Genomic DNA, 22,098 nt, shown 5'->3' with positions numbered 1-22,098 from the left:
ATAGAAAGTAGAATGGTGGTCACCAGGAGTTATGGGGAAAAGGAAATTAAGAGTTATTTAATGGGTATAGCTTTAGTTTTGCAAGGTAAATAGTTCTGCAGATCAATTGCATAACAATGTGAATATACGTAAAATTATTAAGCTATACACTTAAAAATAGTTAAGATGGTAAAAAAAAAAAGAAAATCAGATATCTGATATCAGACTGACATGGAGAATTTATTTTGTAGAAAAGCAACATCTAGAGAAGGCCACACAACCCTAGTACGTCTAAAGTACCATATATAAAAATGACAATTCCGCATAATGACAACATTGAAGCACTGAAAGATACCAAAGTACTTTCTGAATCCAAGAAGTCAAATTATAACCAGTATGGTTTTAGTGTCCATATTATATATATCAAAATTCTAATATGCTGACACGTGGTAAACCAGATAACCAGAACATCCCATAATGTAACTTTGAGTGACACATAACTTGGTGATACCCAAGTCTTTTGACAATACATAAACTTACCATACTCATCTGGTATACCTCCACACGAATATTTTAAAATTCCAATTTCTTGGTCAAGTGATATATTTTGCTTGAGTTCATTAAATACATGTAGACGTCTCCATTATACAAAGGTAAATGTACAACTAAATTAGTAAAAAAGTGCTGACGTTTTATGGGAACATTAATACTCTGACAAAAATGTTTATGAATATATTCTATACTTTACTAATACTGCCTTTTTCATTTAAATCTAAATTTTTCCCTTCTATTTTTTAAACAGTTTTGTGATTTTTTTTAATGTGAAATCTATGCCTTCTCAATTTATACGGATCCTTCTCCTTTTTTTCCTTATTTCTTAGTTTAAATTCAGCTTAAGCTTTATTGGTATCTTAGGCTTCATGTGTATTCTTAATCCTAAATACCAGCAGTTCTTCAGAGGCCTAAAATCTAGCATGGGAATTACTATATTAAATTAGTTCTAGAAAAAACATTAAAGACATTTTTTTCTGAAATATACAGAACATGTCATGCCAAATCTCTTGTTTATACAATAAACTGGTAATATTGGTAAATTGCACATATAGCTTATATTCCCAAAATAGAATAACTTAAATATTAAAACGTACCTTTATGTTACCACCATAACTGACCTTATAAGCATAACAAATGGCAATATTCAATACAAAAAAAAAAATCACAAAATCCACTAACCTTAAACGCTACCTATCACAGCATACAAACTCACCTCCCTATGACCTATTCAAACTACAGACTATAGCTTTAAACTACTCTAGCATTTATACCCTAATTAGAAATTTATACGAAACACAATTTTATGTTCAAATATGGAAATGAGCAACATAATTCCAAAGCCCAAAAGTATCCCAGCATTCTGTAAAAAGAAATATCCCCAGCGGCTACATCCATGGTCACTAGCATCATTGTGCAGCATCTCAGGTACCTTAAAAGGAGGAAAAAAAAAAAAAAAGAGCAACCTTTAAGTTTCCAGAACCACAGATTAGTTTTTAGAAGAATTTGCAGGACAGTATATTAGCTTCATATGTGTACTATGAATCAATTCTCTAAAACATGACTACATACACACTGACTCTAGCTAATAATGTCACACAGCATTTCCTAACAGTTTAATTAACAATGATTATTCAGGGTCTGCTCAGCAAGTCAAAATTTATATTAGTCCAGTTTGCTCCAGAGTAAAATGGAGAGCTACACTGATTACCCTGCTTACTGCCTGTATCTGTACATAATATATACGGCTCACTTGAAGTTCAGAGATATGGGAGCCTTACATCGTATAAAATACAAGTTTAGCAATAAGATTGGCTGAGATTGTTAGGTGGGCTTTGGTGACAAAAAGATATGACTCCTTTGTCCATTAATAAGAAACCTTTAAGCACTGTGAAGTATACACAGTGCACCAACAGTATGTGGCTTGTACTAGGTTTCCTACAAGTCTATAGAAAATTCAATGCCAATTACTGAAACTCTACTCTCAAAGACACATCAGAAGGGGGTAAATACTTCTGTGTATCCTGATACACATTAGGCAGGACAAAGATGTGCTGTGAGCAACAAGCCAAAAAGATAAACCGCAGAGGGCTTATATTTTATGTGCTACTTTGTTGAGCACAGAATCACTTCTCACTGCAACCACATTGAATCTAAAACCTTTTAAAAATGTTTCATTGAACATTTTCTCTATTTCCATTGTTAGTCAATTCTGTAATTTGACTTAAAAACTTACCATATCAACCAGAGCAACATACATGAATAAGCCCGCAGTAAGTGCAAATATCCACATAGAAACATTTTCAGCATAATGACCAATGAAAATTCCTGTTGCCATTCCAAGATACGCCAGCATGGCTGACAGAGCGTTATAGAGAACAGCCTGCTTCACAGTCATGCCAGCCTTTAGTAAAACAGCAAAGTCACCTTTAACAGAAAACAAAAAAAAGGAGATAAAGTAATTAAAAAATCATTTTTAAGACACATACCCAAATGACTTTCCAGGTTTAAGAAATTTTCCAATTTCTCTGAGGGGGGGGGAAGGAGGAAAAACAAATTTAAGAATTAACCAGGGCTAACAGTGTTAATCAGTGTAAATCACCCTAACAGCTTTGTAAATGAAGATACCTTTTATCCAAAATTTTTCTTAATGCTTCCACTTTGTCAACGAATGTCAATAAATATCATGAGCCAATTACTGTGCTCTTGCCCTGTCCTCAAGGAGCTTTTAACTGACCACAAGCAGGAAGAGGGAGTAGAGAACACTCATGAAATCATCAGCAAATGATTAAGGTGACATATAATTAAGAGCTAAAGAGTCTACTGTTCTGCTTATAAAAGGAGAAAAAAAGAAATGAAGATGAGACTAGTTGAGAGAGACTTCATGGAGCATGAAGGACCTAGAATGTGGAATGCAGGGAATTCTCTGGTGGTCCACTGGTTAGGACTGAGTTTCCAGTGCAGGGGTTCCGAGTTTGATCTCTGATCCGGGAACTAAGATCCCACAAGCCGCGAGGCGCAGCATGCATACATACATACATACATGCAAACAGAATGTGGAACACAGTCCACACAGATGTTGAGGATTACAAGCATCGAGCAGGAGGACGGGAGGCCTTCTAAATGGCAGAATGCACACAAAAGAACAAAAGTGAAAATGGCGTTACAGGTGTGTGTAAATATGCATTTATAAGAAGAAAAACAAGGACATGAACTGGGAACCAGGACAACTCTGGGAAGGTTGTAAGTCCCGGTGACAGAGAAAAAGAATATTCAAAACACAATCCATCAACTTCTCTGGGCTCCAATGAAATTATGTCAACAGAAGATGATTCTTTAGAATCCTGTGGTCTTATTCATATTGTGCATATGAAGAAAACGATCACTGACATCATCAGTACGCTAGCATAGGAAGATACCTGGTAGGGGACAAGAGAGGGGACCCAGGTATCTCTTTGCAACCCCACACAGGCAACTGTGTAATAGTAATTGTAGAGTCAGAATTCCGGCTGGAAACGAACTTGTCTTCAGTGAGAAAGCAAGCTAGCTAGGTTAGCAGACTTATGAGAGGGCATCAGTAAGGAAGCCCACTGGAGCTATCATTAGCAAAAGCCAGCGACCCGCCTGAAAAATACCATGCGTAGGCTTCTCTTACCTAATTCGTGAGGCAACTCATGACAAAATACAGCAACAGAAGTACTTAAACCACTCGATAAACCTTCAGTAAAAGCAGCACCTGTGTAAAAATCACTGCATTATTATGTGGGTGTGTATTTTTAAAATCTTAGCATACACGATGAGGTAAAAGAAACTATTTACTGGTTGTGAATAAACAGAACTTTCTCCATTGCACTCTGTATCTTCTTCATAAGTAACCTTAGATTACATTCGATTAGGTTTAAATTTCCCAAAGGAGCACAAGCAGATATGATTGAAAAGGGAAGGTTCTACTATGCCTTAGAGTGATTAAATGATCTTATAGAAACATGAGAAGTAATTGTTACCATATAAAACACTTCTTTAAAAATATAAAACAAACTGATTTAAAAGCTTTAGGAAAAAAAAACTCAGGAGTCAAGAGTAAAAATATGTTCCCTGGCCCCAGAGGAATTCACCATGTGATCAGACTTTTTTACATTCATTCTCTCACTGCCTTATAAGCAGAATTTAAGACAAATAGCTCCCTGCTTTTAAAAGCTAACACATTATACAACTGATTGTTTACAAACCATGACTGAGCATTGGCACATTCTCCTTTGTTGCTTATGCTGCACAGTACACAGAAGAAAGCACCAGGCTCCTAGGAAGATATGGTCTGGGCTCATCTCAACTGGGCTACAAAACAACACTGCCTTCTTGGGCAAGTGGTTCACTTTGCCAGGCCTCAGCTGCATAATCTGTAACTATTTCCATGACTCTCCCCAGCACTAAATTACTACTATTTGTAAGTATTCTATAAGTTCTCTATTGTAGCACAACAATAGCAAAAATTCTGTAATTCTTCTTTGGGTAGAGATCAGTAATTAAACTTACCAGATATATGAAGATTCCTTTAGTATAAAAGAAAAGATGATGTAAAGGATTCTTTTACTTTAATAAATACTGTTTATATTGCAGATAAGGGAACTCAAATGTATTTGGGGGAAAAAAAACCCAAAATAAAAAACCACCTCACACGTGCTCCAAACACCTTAGAGCCTGAGCCTGCAAATTAAAACACCTTTTCATAGTTACAATTTTGGAAAAGGGCCAAGCACAGTTTCTAGTACTTAATCTAATATTTATTGAGTACTTCATTGTCAAAGTAGCCAAAGAAGAAATAACAGTTTGATAATCTTAGAGGTTAATAGCCTTATCAAATCAACTTATTCTTTGTTAAAATAAGACTGGTACTTTAATATTTTCAGAGTCAACCAACAAGGAGCAGATATGTAGATATATACCAATTGCTAGGCCATCGCTGAAATTGTGCAGACCATCCCCCATTATCACCATCCAAGCCAATGTGGCGATGCCAGCATCTTTCAGCTCCTCCCGAGAGTAGCGCTGACTGTGACTGTGGGGGTGGTGGTTTTGGTGGTGGTGGTGATGGAGAATATGATGGTAGTCATGATGGTGGTGGATGAGATCATCTGACTGGCCGAGTGTATCATGGATATGCGAATGGCACTTATTCTTGCAGCCTCTGGGTACATATTCATTGTAAACTTCCTGGGGATGAGCATGAGCTATCATGACCTCCTCTTCTTCCAAGACTGCTGGCTGCTGAGAATCAAAGCGGGAGGGCTCTTGTGAGTCAGCTCGTAAATAGCCTTCAGGTCCTAGGTGTAAACATAAAGGACATTGAGACAAACTCAAATGGCTTTGTTAATGTGCATTTCATCACCTCCACTGACAAAGTCAACAAAAGATCTTAAAGCGTGGAAACTCTCTCATATATATCTGGCAGAACTAGACAGAATATTGTTGATGAAAAACATCAGTAGGTTTTAGTGAATTTTAGTTAAATGATCTCACATACTAAGAATGGATTTTAAATGTTAACATTCAGAAACCACCCCCAGATCCTCCCTTAATTTCTTCTGCCTCCCTATGTTTTTAAGGATGATTTTTTTCCGATTATAAAAGAAACACATACTTACTTTAGAAAAAAATTTTATTTCTGATATTTTATCAAAACATTTTGATATTTTATCAAAAATATTTTATTGTTGATATTTAAAATATTTTAGGTATATATTCCAGAAAAATACTGAAAATTGGAAATAAAAAACATGCATAATTCTGTCATCTGAGTTCCTCTCTTTAAATACTCAAGGAAAAACAGAAGAGGGGAATTCCCTGATGGTCCACTGGTTAGGACTCTGAGCTTTCCCCAGAGAGTCCAGGTTTAATCCCTGGTGAGAGAACTAACATCTGGCAAGCCATGCAGCAGAGCCACAAAGGAAAAAAAAAAGGACAAAAGAAAGCAGGACAAAGTCTCTGCTTTCAATAAGCTTATGTTCTTGTGGAGAGATAGGCACTTAACAAAGAAACACATGTATAAATAAGGTAATCTAAGGCACTGGAATGCATGGGAAGAACATAGAAAAGGGTATAATATGAAGGAGAATGACTGGGAAACCTTTCTATTGGGATGATCAGGGAAGATCTCTGAGGACGAGATGTCTGAGTTGAGATTGGAACGATAGGGGGAATTTATATGAAGACCCGGGAGAATACTTCAAGCAGAAGAAACAGTGAGTTCCAGGCCTTGAGACAGACCTGGTGCGCTCACAGGATGAAAAGGAAGTCAGTGAGGCTGGACAGAGTGAACCATCGGGGAGAGTGGAGGGCAGGGCAGGACCTCAAAGGTCATGAGGCATTTGGTTTAAAATTTGAATTTTAACTGCATCTGTCAAACAAGTTATAGGAAACAGTAGTAACTTTACAGTGGAGAAACATGGTAGACACGTTAGTCGTGATCAAAATTAACGCCACGTGTATGTGACAAAGAGCATCCTGGCGGGTGGCATACCCTGTCACTGAAAAAAGATACAACACAACTCTGTGGTATTCCTGCCCAAACTGGTCAACCTAATGTAAAAACATTACACAAACCCAAAATGAGAGGCAATTAGATGCAACATTTGATCCTGAAATGTACTCTGGATCATTCTTTTTTCCTTTTGGGGGTTGGGGGAGTATAAAGAAATTATTAAGACAACTGGAAAAACACAAAAAAAGTCTACAGACTAGAAAATGGCATTGTATCAGCTTTAGTTTCCTGATTTTGACCACTGAACGGGGATTACAAAAGAGAATGAAGGTCCTTTTTCTTAGGAAACATAAACTTAAGTATTTAGCGATAAAGAAGAATCATGTTTGTAACTTACTCTCAAATGGTTTAGGAAAAAAAATGTGTACACAGAGAAGAGAGAAAGAATGATAAATATACATAAAATAACTGGGGAATATAGGAAAGGGGCACAGGAATTCTTTGTACTGTTCTTGGAACTTTTTTTTAAGTCTGAATTTACCTCAAAATAAAAAACTGTAAAAAAAAAAGACATAAATATACATAGAAATAACCAATTCACTGGCAATTAAGAAAAAAAAAGTATGAGTTAAAAAAAAAAATGGGGGGCGGGGGTGGGGGCAGGTGGATTCCCTGGCAGTCCAGTGGTTAGGACTCAGCGCTTTCACTGCTGGGGCCTGGGTCCAACCCCTGGTCGGGGAACTAAGATCCCATCAGCTGTGCAGCTCAGCCCAAAAAAAAAAAAAAAAAAAAAAAAGGTGGGGGTGAGGGTGGAATATGGTCCCATCTTTCCTAGACAGTCCAAGCTGCCTTGCAAATCCCAGGGCAATGAACTCCCTCCAGCTCTCAGATTTATAAGGACTTACGATCATCTGCGTCTACTTTCTCCTCATTTGTTGAAAGTTGAGATTCATACTTGGACAACTGCTTCTTCATCTCCATGTCATCGTCATTTTCAGGTTTTTTCTGATTCTACAATAGCAAGGAAAAGCCATCCTTTAAAATAGGTAGTTTACTTATGCATACACCTTTAGGTAAGCAGCTAAGCAAAAGATTTCACAGGATAAAACAACAGAGTAATAGACTTCTAATGGAATAAACCACATCTAAGGACAGGGCCTGTAGTTAACAAGTTTTTCTCTTTTTAAACAAATCTGTTAGCCTTGAGTTTATCATTAAGTTTTTTAACCAACTGAATACCATACCTGAGATACTGTCCACATCTCAGAGCCCGAGAATAAAGGTCACTGTTTGAACACTGGTGCCTGTGTATTACTATTTATATAGACTATTCAAGATAAAACTGTCAGAAAAATAACAGACTTCTTATTTGCAGTATCTTTTGAATATGACTTCACCACCACCATACCTGAGATTTCATTCTAGCTCTAACGGTATATAAATTATCTGTACCTTCTTAGGTTTGAAGAGTTTTTAAAGGCAAGGACAGACAAATCTTTATACCTACCTCTAGCATAATGCCTCAAACACAGAGAAAGTAAAATATTTGTGAAAGTAAGTGAATTCATGATATTTTAAATCACTTTGGTTGATGCTTTATGTCTTGTTTGGCAATGATTATCTGTAGAGCAGAGTTTTTAACCAATTCTTTTACTCCATAAGTGTTAAGAGCTTACAGTGTTCCCTGTGCTGAATGCTGGCAATACATCAATACATCGTAAAACAAGATACACATAGTCCTTGTTCCCATGGAGCTTATCACCCACAGCGAGGGAGGCTTTACACAGGTAATGATTACACAATTCTTTGATTGCAATTTCTGATACATTTTACAAAGGCAAAAACACACAGTACTATGAGAGCGTATAATAAGACCTAAGTTGCAGGACAGGATCCTTTGAGAAAGTGATATTTATACCAAGACCTAAAGGTGAGCAGGGGTTTGCTGGGGAAGGGTGGTGAGACAGTAATCAGGCAGGGAGATGGCTTGTGGGAGGGCCCTAAAGCAGGAGGGGGCCAGCCCCTTCTTGAACTGAGAGAAGTGCAATGTGACTGGGGCCTAGTAGGTCAGAGACAGGGGGGCTCGTGGTGAGGCCGGGCAGCAGGGAGACCAGACAATACAAACCACGTGAAGAGTTACAGATTTTGTCCTAAAGGCAATAAGAAGTACCAAAGAAAGGATTTTAAGTAGTGGCGTCTAACCTCATCAGATCGTCATTTAAACAAATCGTTCTGCCTAGTCTGCTCTGGATTAGGAGGACAACAAAATAATGCAGATGGGCCAGTTAGGAGGCAAAAGCTGCCACCCAGGTAAGCCTGGCTTGGACCAGAATGATAGCAAGGAAGGTGGAGAGAAATGAATAATTTCATTTCTACATACATTTAATAGAACTAGGTTGGAAATGAGGATGAGGGATATTCAGAGATGAGTCTCTAATTTCCAGCAAGAGCAAGAAACCTGAGAACCTGGTAGAAAGTCCGAGGTGGAACTATTCTAAGGGTCTAACTATACCAAGTATGTGATTTAACTCTAATTTGAATATAGGTATTTCTGATTGACATATATGGAAGGTAACGTAAAACTATGATGTATAGAATTTTCTAGGGATGCAGGATGGATGTCTTAAGGGAAGTCCTAAGTAAAATGCCCTGTCATGGGTCTGAAGAGCTCCCAATACTTATCACATAATGAATAGTTTTTTTCTTTTTGAGAGAACCAAATGAGATTAAAAACTGTTAAGTAAGTAACACTAAGATCTGGATGCCCTTGAAAAAAGAGAAACAATATTTTCTAAGAAGGAAGAGAACATATAATGTTTGCAAAACTCCTGTGGGAAGTCTTTGTCTAGAAATTATGCTTACTTGCCATTTAATGTTTCTTATACGTGCAACAAATATTTACCAATCATCTGTTATGCGCCAGACACTATTCTAGGCATTGGAGATACAGCAGGAAAGAAGACAGAGAGGTAACAGCTCTTTTAAGAATTTACATTCTAGTAGAAACTATTTTAGAATACAGATTATCAAACTTCTTTGACTATAGTCCACAGTAATATATGTAATAAATACACAGTAATATATGGAGTATACTGTAATATCACTGTTGTATTTTAAAACACTGGTTGTGACACAAGACTGATTTTACAACTCACAAATAATTATTAACTTAACAGTCTAAAAAATACTGTTTTGTATTAGACCAACAGCACGCCTACCTCTTAGAATCCCATGTTAGAATGCCAGATTAATAAAAAGCAATCTTCAGGTAAAACTTGACAATTAAATTGAAATTAGAATGCTAAATAAAATATGGCATTTGAAATAGAAATAGTAAAACAAACACAACCCCACCCCCCCAAAAAAAAACCTTAAAAACAATCTTTTTTTTTTCTAAGGTGAGAATAATCCCAGAGAATGCAAAGAAGTAGGATATATTCTCAAACCCTCCAAGTGAAGCAACAGGGACAATGGGAATATAGAAGATGACTTCCTGGATTAAGAATGAGTGAACTATCGTTTTCACTTCTACCCTGCAAACTAAACTAAGGTTCAGTAAAGGCTCAGATTTTGCAATTTGAGACTTTAGTGAATGTAAAATCCATAAGGGCAAATATTCACAGGATGGAGGAAGCTACTCTTCTCTTCACACATGCACTTGGTTCCCAAAGTGAGCTCTATGCTCAGCAAGAATCAACTATGTTGGTTTTCAAGCCTCTTCATGTCAGCAATACCTGTAATTGCAATTGCACAATTTAATTACATATTACTCAAACTATGAAATGATGGTGAGAATAGTTACTTCCATGAAAACTTAAGTTGAATGATTCTGAAAAATTCAAAGGCAAGTAAGTTGCTTTTAAAAATTAAAAAAAAGGCTATTAATTACATAATGCAATCACTGTATAAAATTTTTTATATTTCCAAAAATCTAGATTCTACACTTAAAATGGCTTTACAAGTATGTAACCTGCTCAATTTTAGAGAAACCAAAATTGGAAATTCAGATGAAGGAGCATTGGCTGTAAAGAAAAAAATGATCATATAGAACTCTAACTCAAAGAAGATCTTGGTCAACATCAAATGACCAGAATATGAGTACACAAATGTCCAAGATGTGTACATGTCATTTTTTAGAGTCCCCATGAAGAAAGTCTTTTGACTGATTTGCCCAGTCACATGAGATAGGGAGAGGCAGATAACCACAGCCAACTTCAAAGATATTTTTGCCAGAAATAGAGCGCCTACTGTTCAGCTTCATACTATTTTCTGGTGGCAATCTGCCAAGGGCAAGTCTATGAAAGTCACACAGTCTTTCAAACAAACATTATATTCAGCTAATGGGTGAGTAATTTAAAAGTTAATCCATCTGTGGTGACCTAAATGAGAAGGAAATACAAAAAAGGGGATATATGTATATGTATTTTGCTGTACAGTATAAACTAACACAGTATTGTAAAGCAACTATACGCCAATAAAAAAATTTTTTTTTAAATTAAAAAAACTTTTTCCTTAAGCCACTTTATTGAGGTATGATTGACACATGAAACGCTGTACATATTCAATGTATACAACTCAATGAGTTTGGGGATAAGTATATACCTATGAAACCATTGCCACCATCAATGTCGTTATTACGATGCTTCTCATCTTCAAGGCCCTGCAAGGTGCCTTGTTTGGTCATTTATATAGATATTTACTCTTGCCTTTCTCACTGTCTTGTGACTTTGAAGGGAATACTGAAGATAGAGAACTCCAGGGTTATAAAGACACAGAACTGCTCTCCATGAATGCTTCTGGGCGCAAAAAGGTACTGAACCCCCCCACGAATGAAGAACATATACCCTGGACAAGCTGTGCTAACAGTTTAGTTCAAGTACTACTCTAAATAAATGTCCAATGCATAGTAAGTACTCAGAATACTTTTTCTTACCTTTTTCTTCTTATCTTTAAATTGCTTGATCAACGTGAGGACATGTTCAACAAGAAACATGAAATACAAGCCTCCCAGAGCTGTCAGACCTTTCCACGTGGAATCAAAATAGGTACTTTCTTCTATATTTTGAGAAGAGAGATGGCTGAAAAGTGGTCCTCTCTTCATTTCCATTGCTGATTCTTCATGGCTGTGACTATGGTGATGACTTGCATGAGACTAAAAGCAAAATAATATGGATTTTATAAATTCATTAGTTTCACATATCAGAAAACTTAGCTAAGGTAATTAACATCAAACTTGAAATCATTCAGAATTAGGCAATTATCGTGATACTTTGGAATGAGGGGAAGTTTAGGATATTAAAAATAAAATGACCAACAAGTAGCAGCAATCTAGAGCTTAATGTATATAATGTGCAATGGCACTTAGTAGAGTGGATCTGTTTAGTGTAAAGACGGACACATTCCCCAATGACCCCCATAACATATAGGTAGTGGGTATTTCCAAAGTTTTTCCATGGACCAAATAAGAGAGAACTGCCAGACTTAACAGGCATTTAGTGACTACTGCTTATATTTCCAGCTGAAAAGCCCCTACAACAGTCATCAGTGTGCTTACAAGAAGCCCAGTCTGGGCAATGGGCCCTGGCAGGTACCCGAGATCCAGGTGCACTGCCCCAGTGGCCTGCAGCTGAGTTAGGGAACCAGGTGTGGCGCCCACTAACAGAGCTGAGATCGGGGGTCACAGGGTACACCCCACACACATGTTCCTAGAAACAAATCTCCAGCCTCTTATACATATCAGTACAAAGCACAAATCAAAAATGCATTTATTGTAAAATAGATAGCTAGTGGGAAGTTGCTGCATAACAGGGAGATCAACTCGATGATGCGTGATGACCTAGAGGGCTGGGATACAGAGGGTGGGAGAGAGTCGTGGAAGGGAGGGGATATAGGGATATATAGATAAATACAACTGATTCACTTTGGTGTACAGCAAAAACTGGCACAACAGTGTAAAGCAATTATATTCCAATAAAGAGCTTAAAAAATTAAAAAATAAACAGTAAAAAAAAATGCATTTATATATATAGACACACACACATTTAATGTTGAATAATAAAACACGCTAATGGGATAAATTACTGTACTTACATGTGGAAGAAGGTGTAAAAAAGCATCACCACTCAGTGTCCCAACAGCTAATGCCACAAGGAAACTCAGAAGAAACTTGAAAAACACCCGATTCATGAGAGGCACTAAGATAACACCCAGCAAAGACAGGAAACTGATGACGGAAATGGCTATAAAACCACCAACCCAGGCTGTCAAACAAAACAAAACAGAGCAAAGGAAAAAGCATACAATTGATAAACTTTAAAAGAGAGACTGTAGAGTAGCATATAGCAACCTGTAAAAGTAGGGGAGCTAAAGAAATACAAACTTAGTGGAATAGGACTGTGGTAATAGAGCAGTAACTAAGAAAGTGGATCAAATGAACAATGTGACCAAAACCTCTCGGTAAAGGGCATAAACCTAGTAGAAAATTCTTCAGCTGGGCGAAGGAAGGGGAAGACATGGTAACCAAGGATGAACTCTAGTTCATCTGGAAACTGAGCTTTCAGACTCCCATAACAGCTAAATTATGAGTAAGAAGAGGAAAACACGAGGAAAGGAAGGAAAGAAGGAGGGAAGAAAAAAGAAAAGGAAACTGGGAATTCAATATCCTCAGTGAACAGAGCAATTAATTCCTCATTAAAGTTTTTGAGCAATGCAACTTACACTATAGCAGAGTATATCCTAAACAGCAGAAATTAACTCTGACCACCCTCCAAACAGTGTGACAACATATAAAGAGCCCAAATTTTGAATGACCCTGACAGATTCTGAGGAAGGACTTCAGACAAGTTATGACCTAAGTTTCATTTTCTGGTTTTTGTTTGTTTTGTTTTTTTTAAGGGTAAGGCTAACAGGCTTGCTTTCTTCACATTCAAGGCAAGAACAATTAAAAAGATATATTTGGAATTAGGCTGAAAAATGAATACGTTGATGTAAATATAAGGAAAAGTACAACATAAATGTATCTATTGGAAATGATTTTTACATAAAAAAGGCAATTTTACCTATTTGTAAAGAATAGGTCTTTGGAGGGATTTCAGCTTTCTTTTCACTCGTTGTATGAATCAGACATGATCTAGTATCAATCTGATTGATGATGGCTGGGCAGAGATAGTTGAACTCAGTGGCATTCAGTGGAACCTGGATGCCCATGCCATGAGATGTAAGCAGCTTTGACGCATTGAAACACTGAAAAAAAGGACACAGTGAAATCACCAAAGGACATTCCCATTAGAGAATCCAAAACAGATGTCTGATGACACAACACCCTTTCCTTACTGAAGCGACTTATTTAAGGTAAATCAAAATCAACTTTTTTTAAAAAAATAAATTTATTTATTTATTGGCTGTGTTGGGTCTTTGTTGCCTGCTTGCGGTGGCTTCTCTTGTTGTGGAGCATGGGCTCCAGGTATGTGGGCTCAGTAGTCGTGGTGCACGGGCTCAGCTGCTCCGCGGCATGTGGGATCTTCCTGGACCAGGGATCAAACACAGTGTTCCCTGCATTGGCAGGAGGATTCTTAACCACTGCGCCACCAGGGAAGTCCCTCAACTTTTGTTTTAAGTACTCTGGAACTTGTCTCTAGCTACCTGGAGATATTATGTCACAGCTGTGATTTCCCATCTCTTCTGCCTATTTCTTCTTGGGAGAAGTATTCACATCACTAGTCACCGAGGGAAAAAGCCTGAGAAAAACTTGAGGATAAATGGACATGCACAAGCCTGTTAACTCACTGTGTAAACCTATTAAGGAAATGAGCTTTAACTTTGAGATCGGTTCACTGGAGATTGAGAAATACATTTAGTACTAACACTATCTGGTCTAAACAAGCCCAAGACACATCACTCTTCCAGCAATGATTGTACTTGCAAAACTTAGCTCAGTTCTGTCTACATACTTGGCAAAATAACGCTCCACAATGAGAAAAATATTAAATTATGTAATTACTCTTGTGGAGGGCAAAGCTGGTTAATAAAACAAACCTGTACCGGCAGGCAGTTGTTTCAAAAATTTAATTAGATGACAAGCTTAGTTTGAAGAGAATCTCCTCTAGGGAATGAATGTAAGCTCCCCCTTCTCAACAAAAAAAAATGGCGGTAACACCTGCTTCTCATCTTCTGTAAAGTTAGTTTAAACTCCCACAATTCTTGGCCAACAGTACTCAGAACTTTATCACTAGTGTCGCTCTGGGAATGACCATCAGTAGGATTATCCCAGAATTAGTACAGTCATGTGATGGTTTGAATGAAGTACTTAAGTTCCGCCTATTGACGTGTACCAACTAATTCCCTATTGTTGACATCTCTCAGCCAAGGCAAATTCTGTACAGTCTGGAAGTCTAGTCTAGGAAAAAGACAGATGAGCTCAGAACCTCACTGCCCAGACTTTTCACATGTCCAGCACATCACTCTTGGTTGCAGCTCCTGTTTCAATCACTCCACAAGTTACTGTGATCCCTCTGCCAAGGAGGCAAAGCTGCTCTTCTTGCATTCTTCAGCCCTTTCAACCACACCTTTCCCTAAAACATGAAATCTAACTCCTGATCTTTCGACCTTCCATTTACTGTTTTTTTTTAATAGTATTTACCTTTAAAGATTTCCTCCCAGAATAACTTTGATATCTGCTTTCTATATTTATTTTAAATTTTATATTGGAAAACAGTTTCAGCAGGCAGCACTATTCTTACTCAAGACCTACTCACCAAGTTTTTTTTCTTTTTATAACTTTATTTATTTATTTATTTATTTATTTTTGGCTGTGTTGGGTCTTTGTTGCGGCACACGGGCTTTCTCTAGTTGTGGCGAGCAGTGGCTACTCTTCGTTGCAGTGCGCAGACTTCTCATTGCAGTGGCTTCTCTTGTTGCAGAGCATGGGCTCTAGGCGCTCAGGCTTCAGTAGTTGTGGCACATGGGCTTAGCTGCTCTGCGGCATATAGGACCTTCCCAGACCAGGGATTGAACCTGTGTCCCCTGCACTGGCAGGCAGATTCCTAGCCATTGTGCCACCAGGGAAGTCCCTACCCCCCACGTTTTGTATCAGGAATGTTTACAACACAGTAGGGACACTGAGCTAAGTGCCTTGCTTAAGTAGAAATGCCCCTTCCAATGATTCCACCATTTTATTTTTACTTTAAACTCCTTACAACTGAGACAGAATAGCAATGACGGGACAGACAAGCAGGCATTATTGATTAAAATAATGAACAGCACTCATCTTACCTCCTGAGTATTTTCGTTTGCACTTTTGGAATACATAAAGCTTTTTCTGGGCTCACTCACAGATTCATTTGTTTTCCTACCAGCCAGCCAGCTCACCCGGCTCTTTTCTGTGACACTGGGTGGAGTGGAACTGCTCACATCTTTGGGGAGAAGTTTTCCATGTTTTGGAGTGTCTATGGTCTCTAGAAAGTGCGTTCCTTCAGAGACAGCATTATACACAGTTGAGGTCACTTCGCTAGCACCAACACCATCCTTGATTAAAACATTCCTTCTACTATTGGCATGATCTGGTCGATGAGATCCTTTCCCCTGGCTGTTTCTAGGCTCTTTGCTTGAACTATCAGCATCATGGTCTGGGCAAAGAGCTTTCCGATTTTTACTGGAAGCAGCATGGTTGTGGTGAGAGTGATGCTCGTGGTCAGAGTGATGCTCATGGTCATGGTGGATGTGGATTCTCTTAATCTTATCAATGCCTATATTCTGAAGCAATTTTCTGAACCCTTCAATTGACAAGGAATTGTTTTCTCCATAGCGATGGAAAAGCTGCTGCAGATGATGCTGCCGTGTGGTAACTGCCAAGTCAACATTAATGCCAGATTCCCAATTCGGAACAATTTTCTCAGTGGTCTGAGGGAAAGCAGTGGCTGGTCCTACTTCATGCAGAGGATTTGTGACTGACAGAGAGAAGGTCAGGATCAAGATCACTGATAAATTCCTCGCCATCGCACCTTCCTAAAGAAGACAGAAAAAAATTCCTTGCCTTCACTTACAAAACAATTTGAATTAAGAAATCTCATGCTAAAAACTGATGTCTAATCAAATAATCAAGTTTTACGGAGCATCACCTAGTGTGATCAGTATAGTGCTACACACTGAAAAAAAAAAAAAAAAACCTGGAGTCCTAGGCTCTACCCCTGTATTGCTAACACATGGGAAACAACTGGAGAGCAGTTGAGTGCTAAGACTGGTAATTAGCACTGTAAAAGCAACAGTAATTCAGAGACTGGAGGGATGCACGTGGACACAGCCATACTGGCAACTTCTACTGTGTTTTGAACGATTCAAAATGAAACAAAACCCAACTAACTACCTCCACCATCATCACCACCATTTCATAGAACAATCTTTTACTATCAAAAAATGCAGAAATGGCAATTTCAGAATAAGTTGCATTTAAAATTTTTTTCTTAAACTATAAACAAATCACTTTGAGGCTTCTCTCCCTCAGTTCCACTCTTCAGAGGTACCCAATTCTGCCAATTTCTTGCGAACCCCTTGTGCATACTTAGGTAGATGTGTGCCTTAACCACACAAATGGGATCTTTCTTTCCCCCACTCAACAAATGACATCTTTCTATGTCAGTACATATAAAGTGATCACATTCTTTTGAACGACTGCACAATAACAGTTTTCAAGTAAATTAAATTTCATAAAAAACTATACTGCTCTTATGCTGCTATAAACCAGTGAACATTTTATCATAGACTATTACTCATCCACACAGTAGTGTTTGGAACTAAAGGCCTATGCTCCAAAGAGGAGTTAGGAATCCAGTTGTCTTGAAAAGCAGAATTCAGTTAAGCAGAGGAAGGTATAGTCAAGATATGCAGACAGACTAATATCTCAGGACCCAACAGCAGATGTCCACCACCAATGATGGGTAGTGATCATGACCAAGTTCATCTGCCTCCAGTGAAAGACGCAGAGGTCGGGCTCTGGAGCGAGACAGCAAGGGCGAGGGGCAACCTAGCTTTACCACTTTCAGCAGTTCTTCTTTGGACCGGGTGCTAATACCTATCTTATAGAGGAACTGAGGAAACCACAGGAACGGATGTATGTGGAAGTGCTCCAAATACTCAGCAGTGTTGCACAACTGCTCCTTATCACACTGTGGAAAATGGAAGTACGCACTACCACGAGGTTAGACTCCTAAAAGAACGGTCCTTAGGGCCTAAAGTTTTAATTGGCAGAAGAGAACCATTAAGAAATCATTCGCAGAAGAGAGGCGAGGAGGGAGATGGGTGGGGACAAAACAGATGAATGGCTCACGGACAGCTCCGTGCCTTTCACCAGGGAGGATGCTTAGGGCGGTCCCCGACCGGCCGGCGATCTCCTTCTCCGCAAGTCCCCGTGTGTTGGAGAAAAGAAAGCAGAAGGAAAGGGTCTGGAGAAAGGGACGCGTGAAGACGCGAAGGGAGGGCACAAAACTGTTCCTAAGGGCTATTTTTAAACACGACAGTACCTTTTAAGAAAAGAGATGAACAGGGCAAACCGTTTCCTTACCGCGTTGGACCCCGAAGCCCATCTGTGCACCCCAAACTGGGAAGTCTGGCCTCGCCGGCCCGCGGGGTTCCCCTCTCTGCCCGCCCCTCCCGGACCTGCGGGACTCACCTCTCCGCGGCCTCACCGTCCCCCGGCCCGGTCCCGTGCGCCGGTTCTGTTCCCGCCGGCGGTCCGGAGGGCTCGGAACCGGCCCGTGCTTCTCTCCCTAGAAACCTCTACAGGGCACAGAGAAGCGGCGGTCTCATCGGCCCGGCTGCCCCTCGGTCGGGGTACCCCCGCGCAGACAGCGGGAAGCAGCGCCGCACGCGCCCTCGCTTCCCCGGAGCAGGAGGACAATTACCAATTACCGCCGCGCTCAGCGCGCCGCCGGGAACCGCAGCCCCCGCCAGCCATGACTGCGGGACATGCGCAGTGTGGCTCCACCCCGTCCCCGGCAGGCGGATCCGCGCGTCCGCCGGTTGGCCGGCGCCGCGGGGCTCGCAGGGGCTGGCGGGGGCGGAGACGCGGTCCGGGCCGGCTCCGAGCGCCGAGATCAGTCGAGGACCCTCTCCTCGAGCCTCTCTGCGCCCCTGCCTCTGTGAGGCCTAAGACTCGCTCGCCAAGGCTCCCCACCGAGCCAGCCCCGTCTGCTGCTGGCAGCCCGGCCGTGAGGGGCGGCGGCAGGAACGTCCCCGGGTCTTTCCGGAGGGTCCTGAGCTGTTCCGGTCGGGTCTTTGCTCCTGGGACGGAGGCCGTGCTTGTACCCTGGACCACGAGCCAGGAGACAAGCGCCGGTAGAGGCGATCCGGCACTGAGGAGCCTTCCGGCCGGGGGTGGGGGTGGGGGTGGGGGTGGGAGTGGGCGGGGCGCGCCAGGCGGGGGCGCGGTCGCCCCCGCCCCGCCCCCGGCCGCCTGGGAAACGCGGTGCGGATAACGCCGGCGGGGGCCGTGGCGGGAGAGCAGTTCCGCTGCGAGGGCGGAAGTGCGTGCCCAGCCTTCGGCTGCTGACCAGCCAGCATCATGGTGGCACCCGTGCTGGAGACCTCCCACGTGTTTTGTTGCCCGAACCGGGTGCGGGGAGCCCTGAGCTGGAGCTCCGGGCCTGGAGGACTTCTGGCCTTCGGCACGTCCTGTTCCGTGGTGCTCTATGATCCTCAGGTAAGACAAGTGGCCGCACGCCGGACCCCGGTGCAGCTGGGGCCACATCTGCTGGGTGCGCCTGGGGCGGGCCGTAGACGCTGCTCCAGAGCGTGGAGGCCGGGTGTGCGGTCGGGTCGGGTCGGCTTCGGGAGGGTGTCTGGGCGAGGAGTCCGGCTCTGGCGCGCCGGACTCGCCCCTCGCCCTCTCGTGCGCTGCGTCAGCCCGGGGTCACGGTGTCCTACCAGTGGCCTGTTGGCCCCAGGTCGAATTTCAAATGATGACGACCTTTTCCGAAGCCTTCTGTGGTAACTAATACTGTTAAAGAATCAGTTTGAGCTTTAAAAGATGTGCAGTTTAGGTATGGGTTGAAGCCGTCACACGGATGCTCTCTGATTTCTGCATTTTTCTCAGTGTTATCTAATAAACGTTTGCGTTCTTGAATTTCAAAGAAATATATTTTAGCTTCGAGAAAGGACATTTTAAAGAAAGTGCCATTGGGGTAAACGTCATAGGGGATTAGGACTCTAAGCACTAGGCGTAAGGCAGCACTTACCCATTCTCTGAACAGCACCCAGTCAGTTATTTTCTTGGCCTTTTCTCTACCAAACTTCTCAAGTGACTAGTTTCTGCAATTCTTCCCAGAGTTGATTATGACCGCGTTCCCACTGGCTAATTTTGGACAATGTAGTTAGTGTTGCTTCTCAAAAGGAGCCTCAGTATAAAAGGTAAAGTGCTGCAAATTAAAATGCATTACAGGAGATAACTATATATTTTTCTTATCACACTGCTTTATTAATTTGATTAAAAATTCCATCATCCTAGACATGCAGATGGCCAACAGGCACATATAAAGATGTTCAACTTCCTAATCATTGGAGGAATGCACATCAAAGCTACACTGAGGTATCACTTACCACGGGTCAGAATGACCATCATCAAAAAGTCTACAAACAATAAATGCTAAAGAGGGTGTGGAGAAAAGGGAACCCTCCTCCTACACTGTTGGTAGGAATGTAAATTGGTGCAGCCACTATGGAGAACAGTATGGAGGTTCCTTTAAAAACTAAAAATAGAATTACCATATGATCTAGCATTCCCTCTCCTGGACATATATCTGGAAAAGACAGAAACTTGATTTCAAAAAGATGTGTGCACGCCAGTGTTCATCTGTCCATCAACAGATGAATGGATAAAGAAGATGTGGTATATGTATATACAATGGAATATTACTCAGCCATAAAAAAGAATGAAATAATGCCATTTGCAGCAACATGGATGGACCTATCATACTAAGTGAAGTAAATCGGACAAAGAAAGACAAATATTGTATGATATCATTTATATGTGGAATCTTAAAAAATGATACAAGTGAACTTATGTACAAAACAGAAATAGACTCACAGACATAGAAAACAAACTAATGGTAACCAAAGTGGGGGAGGGATAAATTAGGAGTTTGGGATTAACAGATATACTGTACTGTGTATAAAAGACCTACTGTATAGCACAGGGAGCTATATTCAATATCTTGTAATAACCTATAATGGAAAAGAATCTGAAAAAGAATATATATATGTATAACTGAATCACTTTGTTATACACCTGAACCATTATAAATCAACTATACTTCAGTTTAAAAAAAATATTCCATCATCCTCATATCCATGGCAGATTTGAGCTTCTAAATGAAATAGTTCATTTATAGTATTCATTTTTCTTATCTTGAGCTTATTTGTCTCCTCCCAGTTTTTGTTTTATTATTACCATGCACTCTTAACTGGCAAGATAAAGCACGTAAAACAAAGGGTAAACTTCATAGTGGCCATCAACCCAGGCTTTAGAAGCCTATCTTTCTGCAGCTGTTTAATGGATTTGTGCCTGTGTCCTCTATTGCATTTTTATTTTTAATGATAACCTGTGGGCCATGTTAGGGGATTTTAATATCAAAAAAGAAGTGTATGGAACCTAAAAAGTACTTGCTTTGTTTTGTTAAATATTTGTTGGCTGGGTACTTAATGAAATGTAAGAATAAGCATGTCAGATGCTAAAGTTTTGGGAATGATGTTCTTTCAGCAGATGTTTGAGGATCCTTTATGGGCTAACCTTGAACTGAGTGGTGATGACACAGAGATAATGGGTGATAATTCTGCCCATCAAGGAATTCTCTTTCTAGTGAGAAAGACAATGAAATACTTAAATTGTTTCCTAATCTCATATAACCCATATGTGAAATATGTTAGTTTATGCACATTTACCTCTGTAAACCTTTTTCTCAGCCATGAGAACTCTGGTTGACATATAAGCAGTACGAAGCCAGTGCTCTAGGTAATCAATAGGAAAAGGGGCTGTAAGAAAGAGGGCTCAGTAGGCATAAAGTCTTCAGCAGGCGGAATCGAGGAAAGCCCAAGTGTGGAGTGATATTGGTGAAAGCAGCACTTTGAGGGTCTACAGGGAACCTGGCCGTAGGCCCTGGAGGGATCTGATGTTTGGGGATCTTAGTAGTTGTGGCCTGGTGGCCTTAGGTCATTAAGGCAGAAGAACCCAACACCAGATCAGCCATGGCATGCAAAGAGAGCCATGAATTTGTATCCATTAATCACGACTTCCTCCCTTGAAGTAGTTTTTTTGTCAACCAAATTCTTAAATTGGTGCAGGCGTGATAGAAGTAGGCCCTGAGACCTGTGGGAACACAGGGCCTTGTCTGGTCTGGGGTTTCAAGACAGGCTTCCCAGACAGGAAGAGGGTAGAGGTGAGTGAATATGGAGTGGGGAGAAAGGCAGGAATGAATTAAAAAGTGAATGGATGATTTAAGCCATGGTTAATAGAAGGTGATTCTGTTTGAAGTAATCCTGAACTTTTTATTAGCATTGGAAACACTGAAATCTGATTTTTATAAATTTATTAATTCCTCTGTGGG

At 40.4% G+C, this 22,098-nt stretch overlaps 2 protein-coding genes across 2 annotated transcripts in view; one reads left to right on the top strand and one right to left on the bottom strand.

Moving 5' to 3' along the window:
• Window positions 1-200: 200 nt before the first annotated feature.
• SLC39A6 (solute carrier family 39 member 6) lies at window positions 201-18,844 on the bottom strand. Its single transcript, XM_057700685.1, has 10 exons — window positions 18,171-18,844; window positions 15,779-16,510; window positions 13,567-13,750; window positions 12,599-12,768; window positions 11,442-11,660; window positions 7,414-7,519; window positions 4,974-5,351; window positions 3,686-3,766; window positions 2,267-2,457; window positions 201-1,462 (listed from the first exon to the last, which is right to left on the bottom strand). Exons 2-10 carry the CDS (start codon window positions 16,499-16,501, stop codon window positions 1,310-1,312), a joined length of 2,205 nt encoding a protein of 734 aa, XP_057556668.1. The 5' UTR covers window positions 16,502-16,510; window positions 18,171-18,844; the 3' UTR covers window positions 201-1,309.
• Window positions 18,845-18,906: 62 nt separating this feature from the next.
• The window catches only part of ELP2 (elongator acetyltransferase complex subunit 2), a 40,644-nt gene continuing 37,452 nt past the window's right edge, over window positions 18,907-22,098 (top strand). Inside the window, exon 1 of the mRNA XM_057700684.1 lies at window positions 18,907-19,199. Within this exon, the coding sequence (XP_057556667.1) occupies window positions 19,062-19,199 (138 nt within the window). The 5' untranslated portion in view covers window positions 18,907-19,061. The remainder of the gene's footprint in view (window positions 19,200-22,098) is intronic.

This window comes from Hippopotamus amphibius, chromosome 11, assembly GCF_030028045.1.
Source record: "Hippopotamus amphibius kiboko isolate mHipAmp2 chromosome 11, mHipAmp2.hap2, whole genome shotgun sequence".
NCBI lineage: Eukaryota > Metazoa > Chordata > Mammalia > Artiodactyla > Hippopotamidae > Hippopotamus > Hippopotamus amphibius.
Note: the sequence above shows the minus strand (reverse complement) of the source record. Positions and strands in the feature narration are given on the sequence as shown.

Bases quoted from the DNA above. Each gene is read 5' to 3' on its own strand.
- SLC39A6 (XM_057700685.1), bottom strand. From the start codon at position 16,501: ATGGCGAGGAATTTATCAGTGATCTTGATCCTGACCTTCTCTCTGTCA. The intron at 13,751-15,778 runs GTAAGATGAGTG...CCTTTTTTTCAG, and splicing joins CAAACGAAAATACTCAGGAG to TGTTTCAATGCGTCAAAGCT. The intron at 1,463-2,266 runs GTAAGTTTTTAA...CCTCCTTTTAAG, and splicing joins ATGTTGCTCTGGTTGATATG to GTACCTGAGATGCTGCACAA.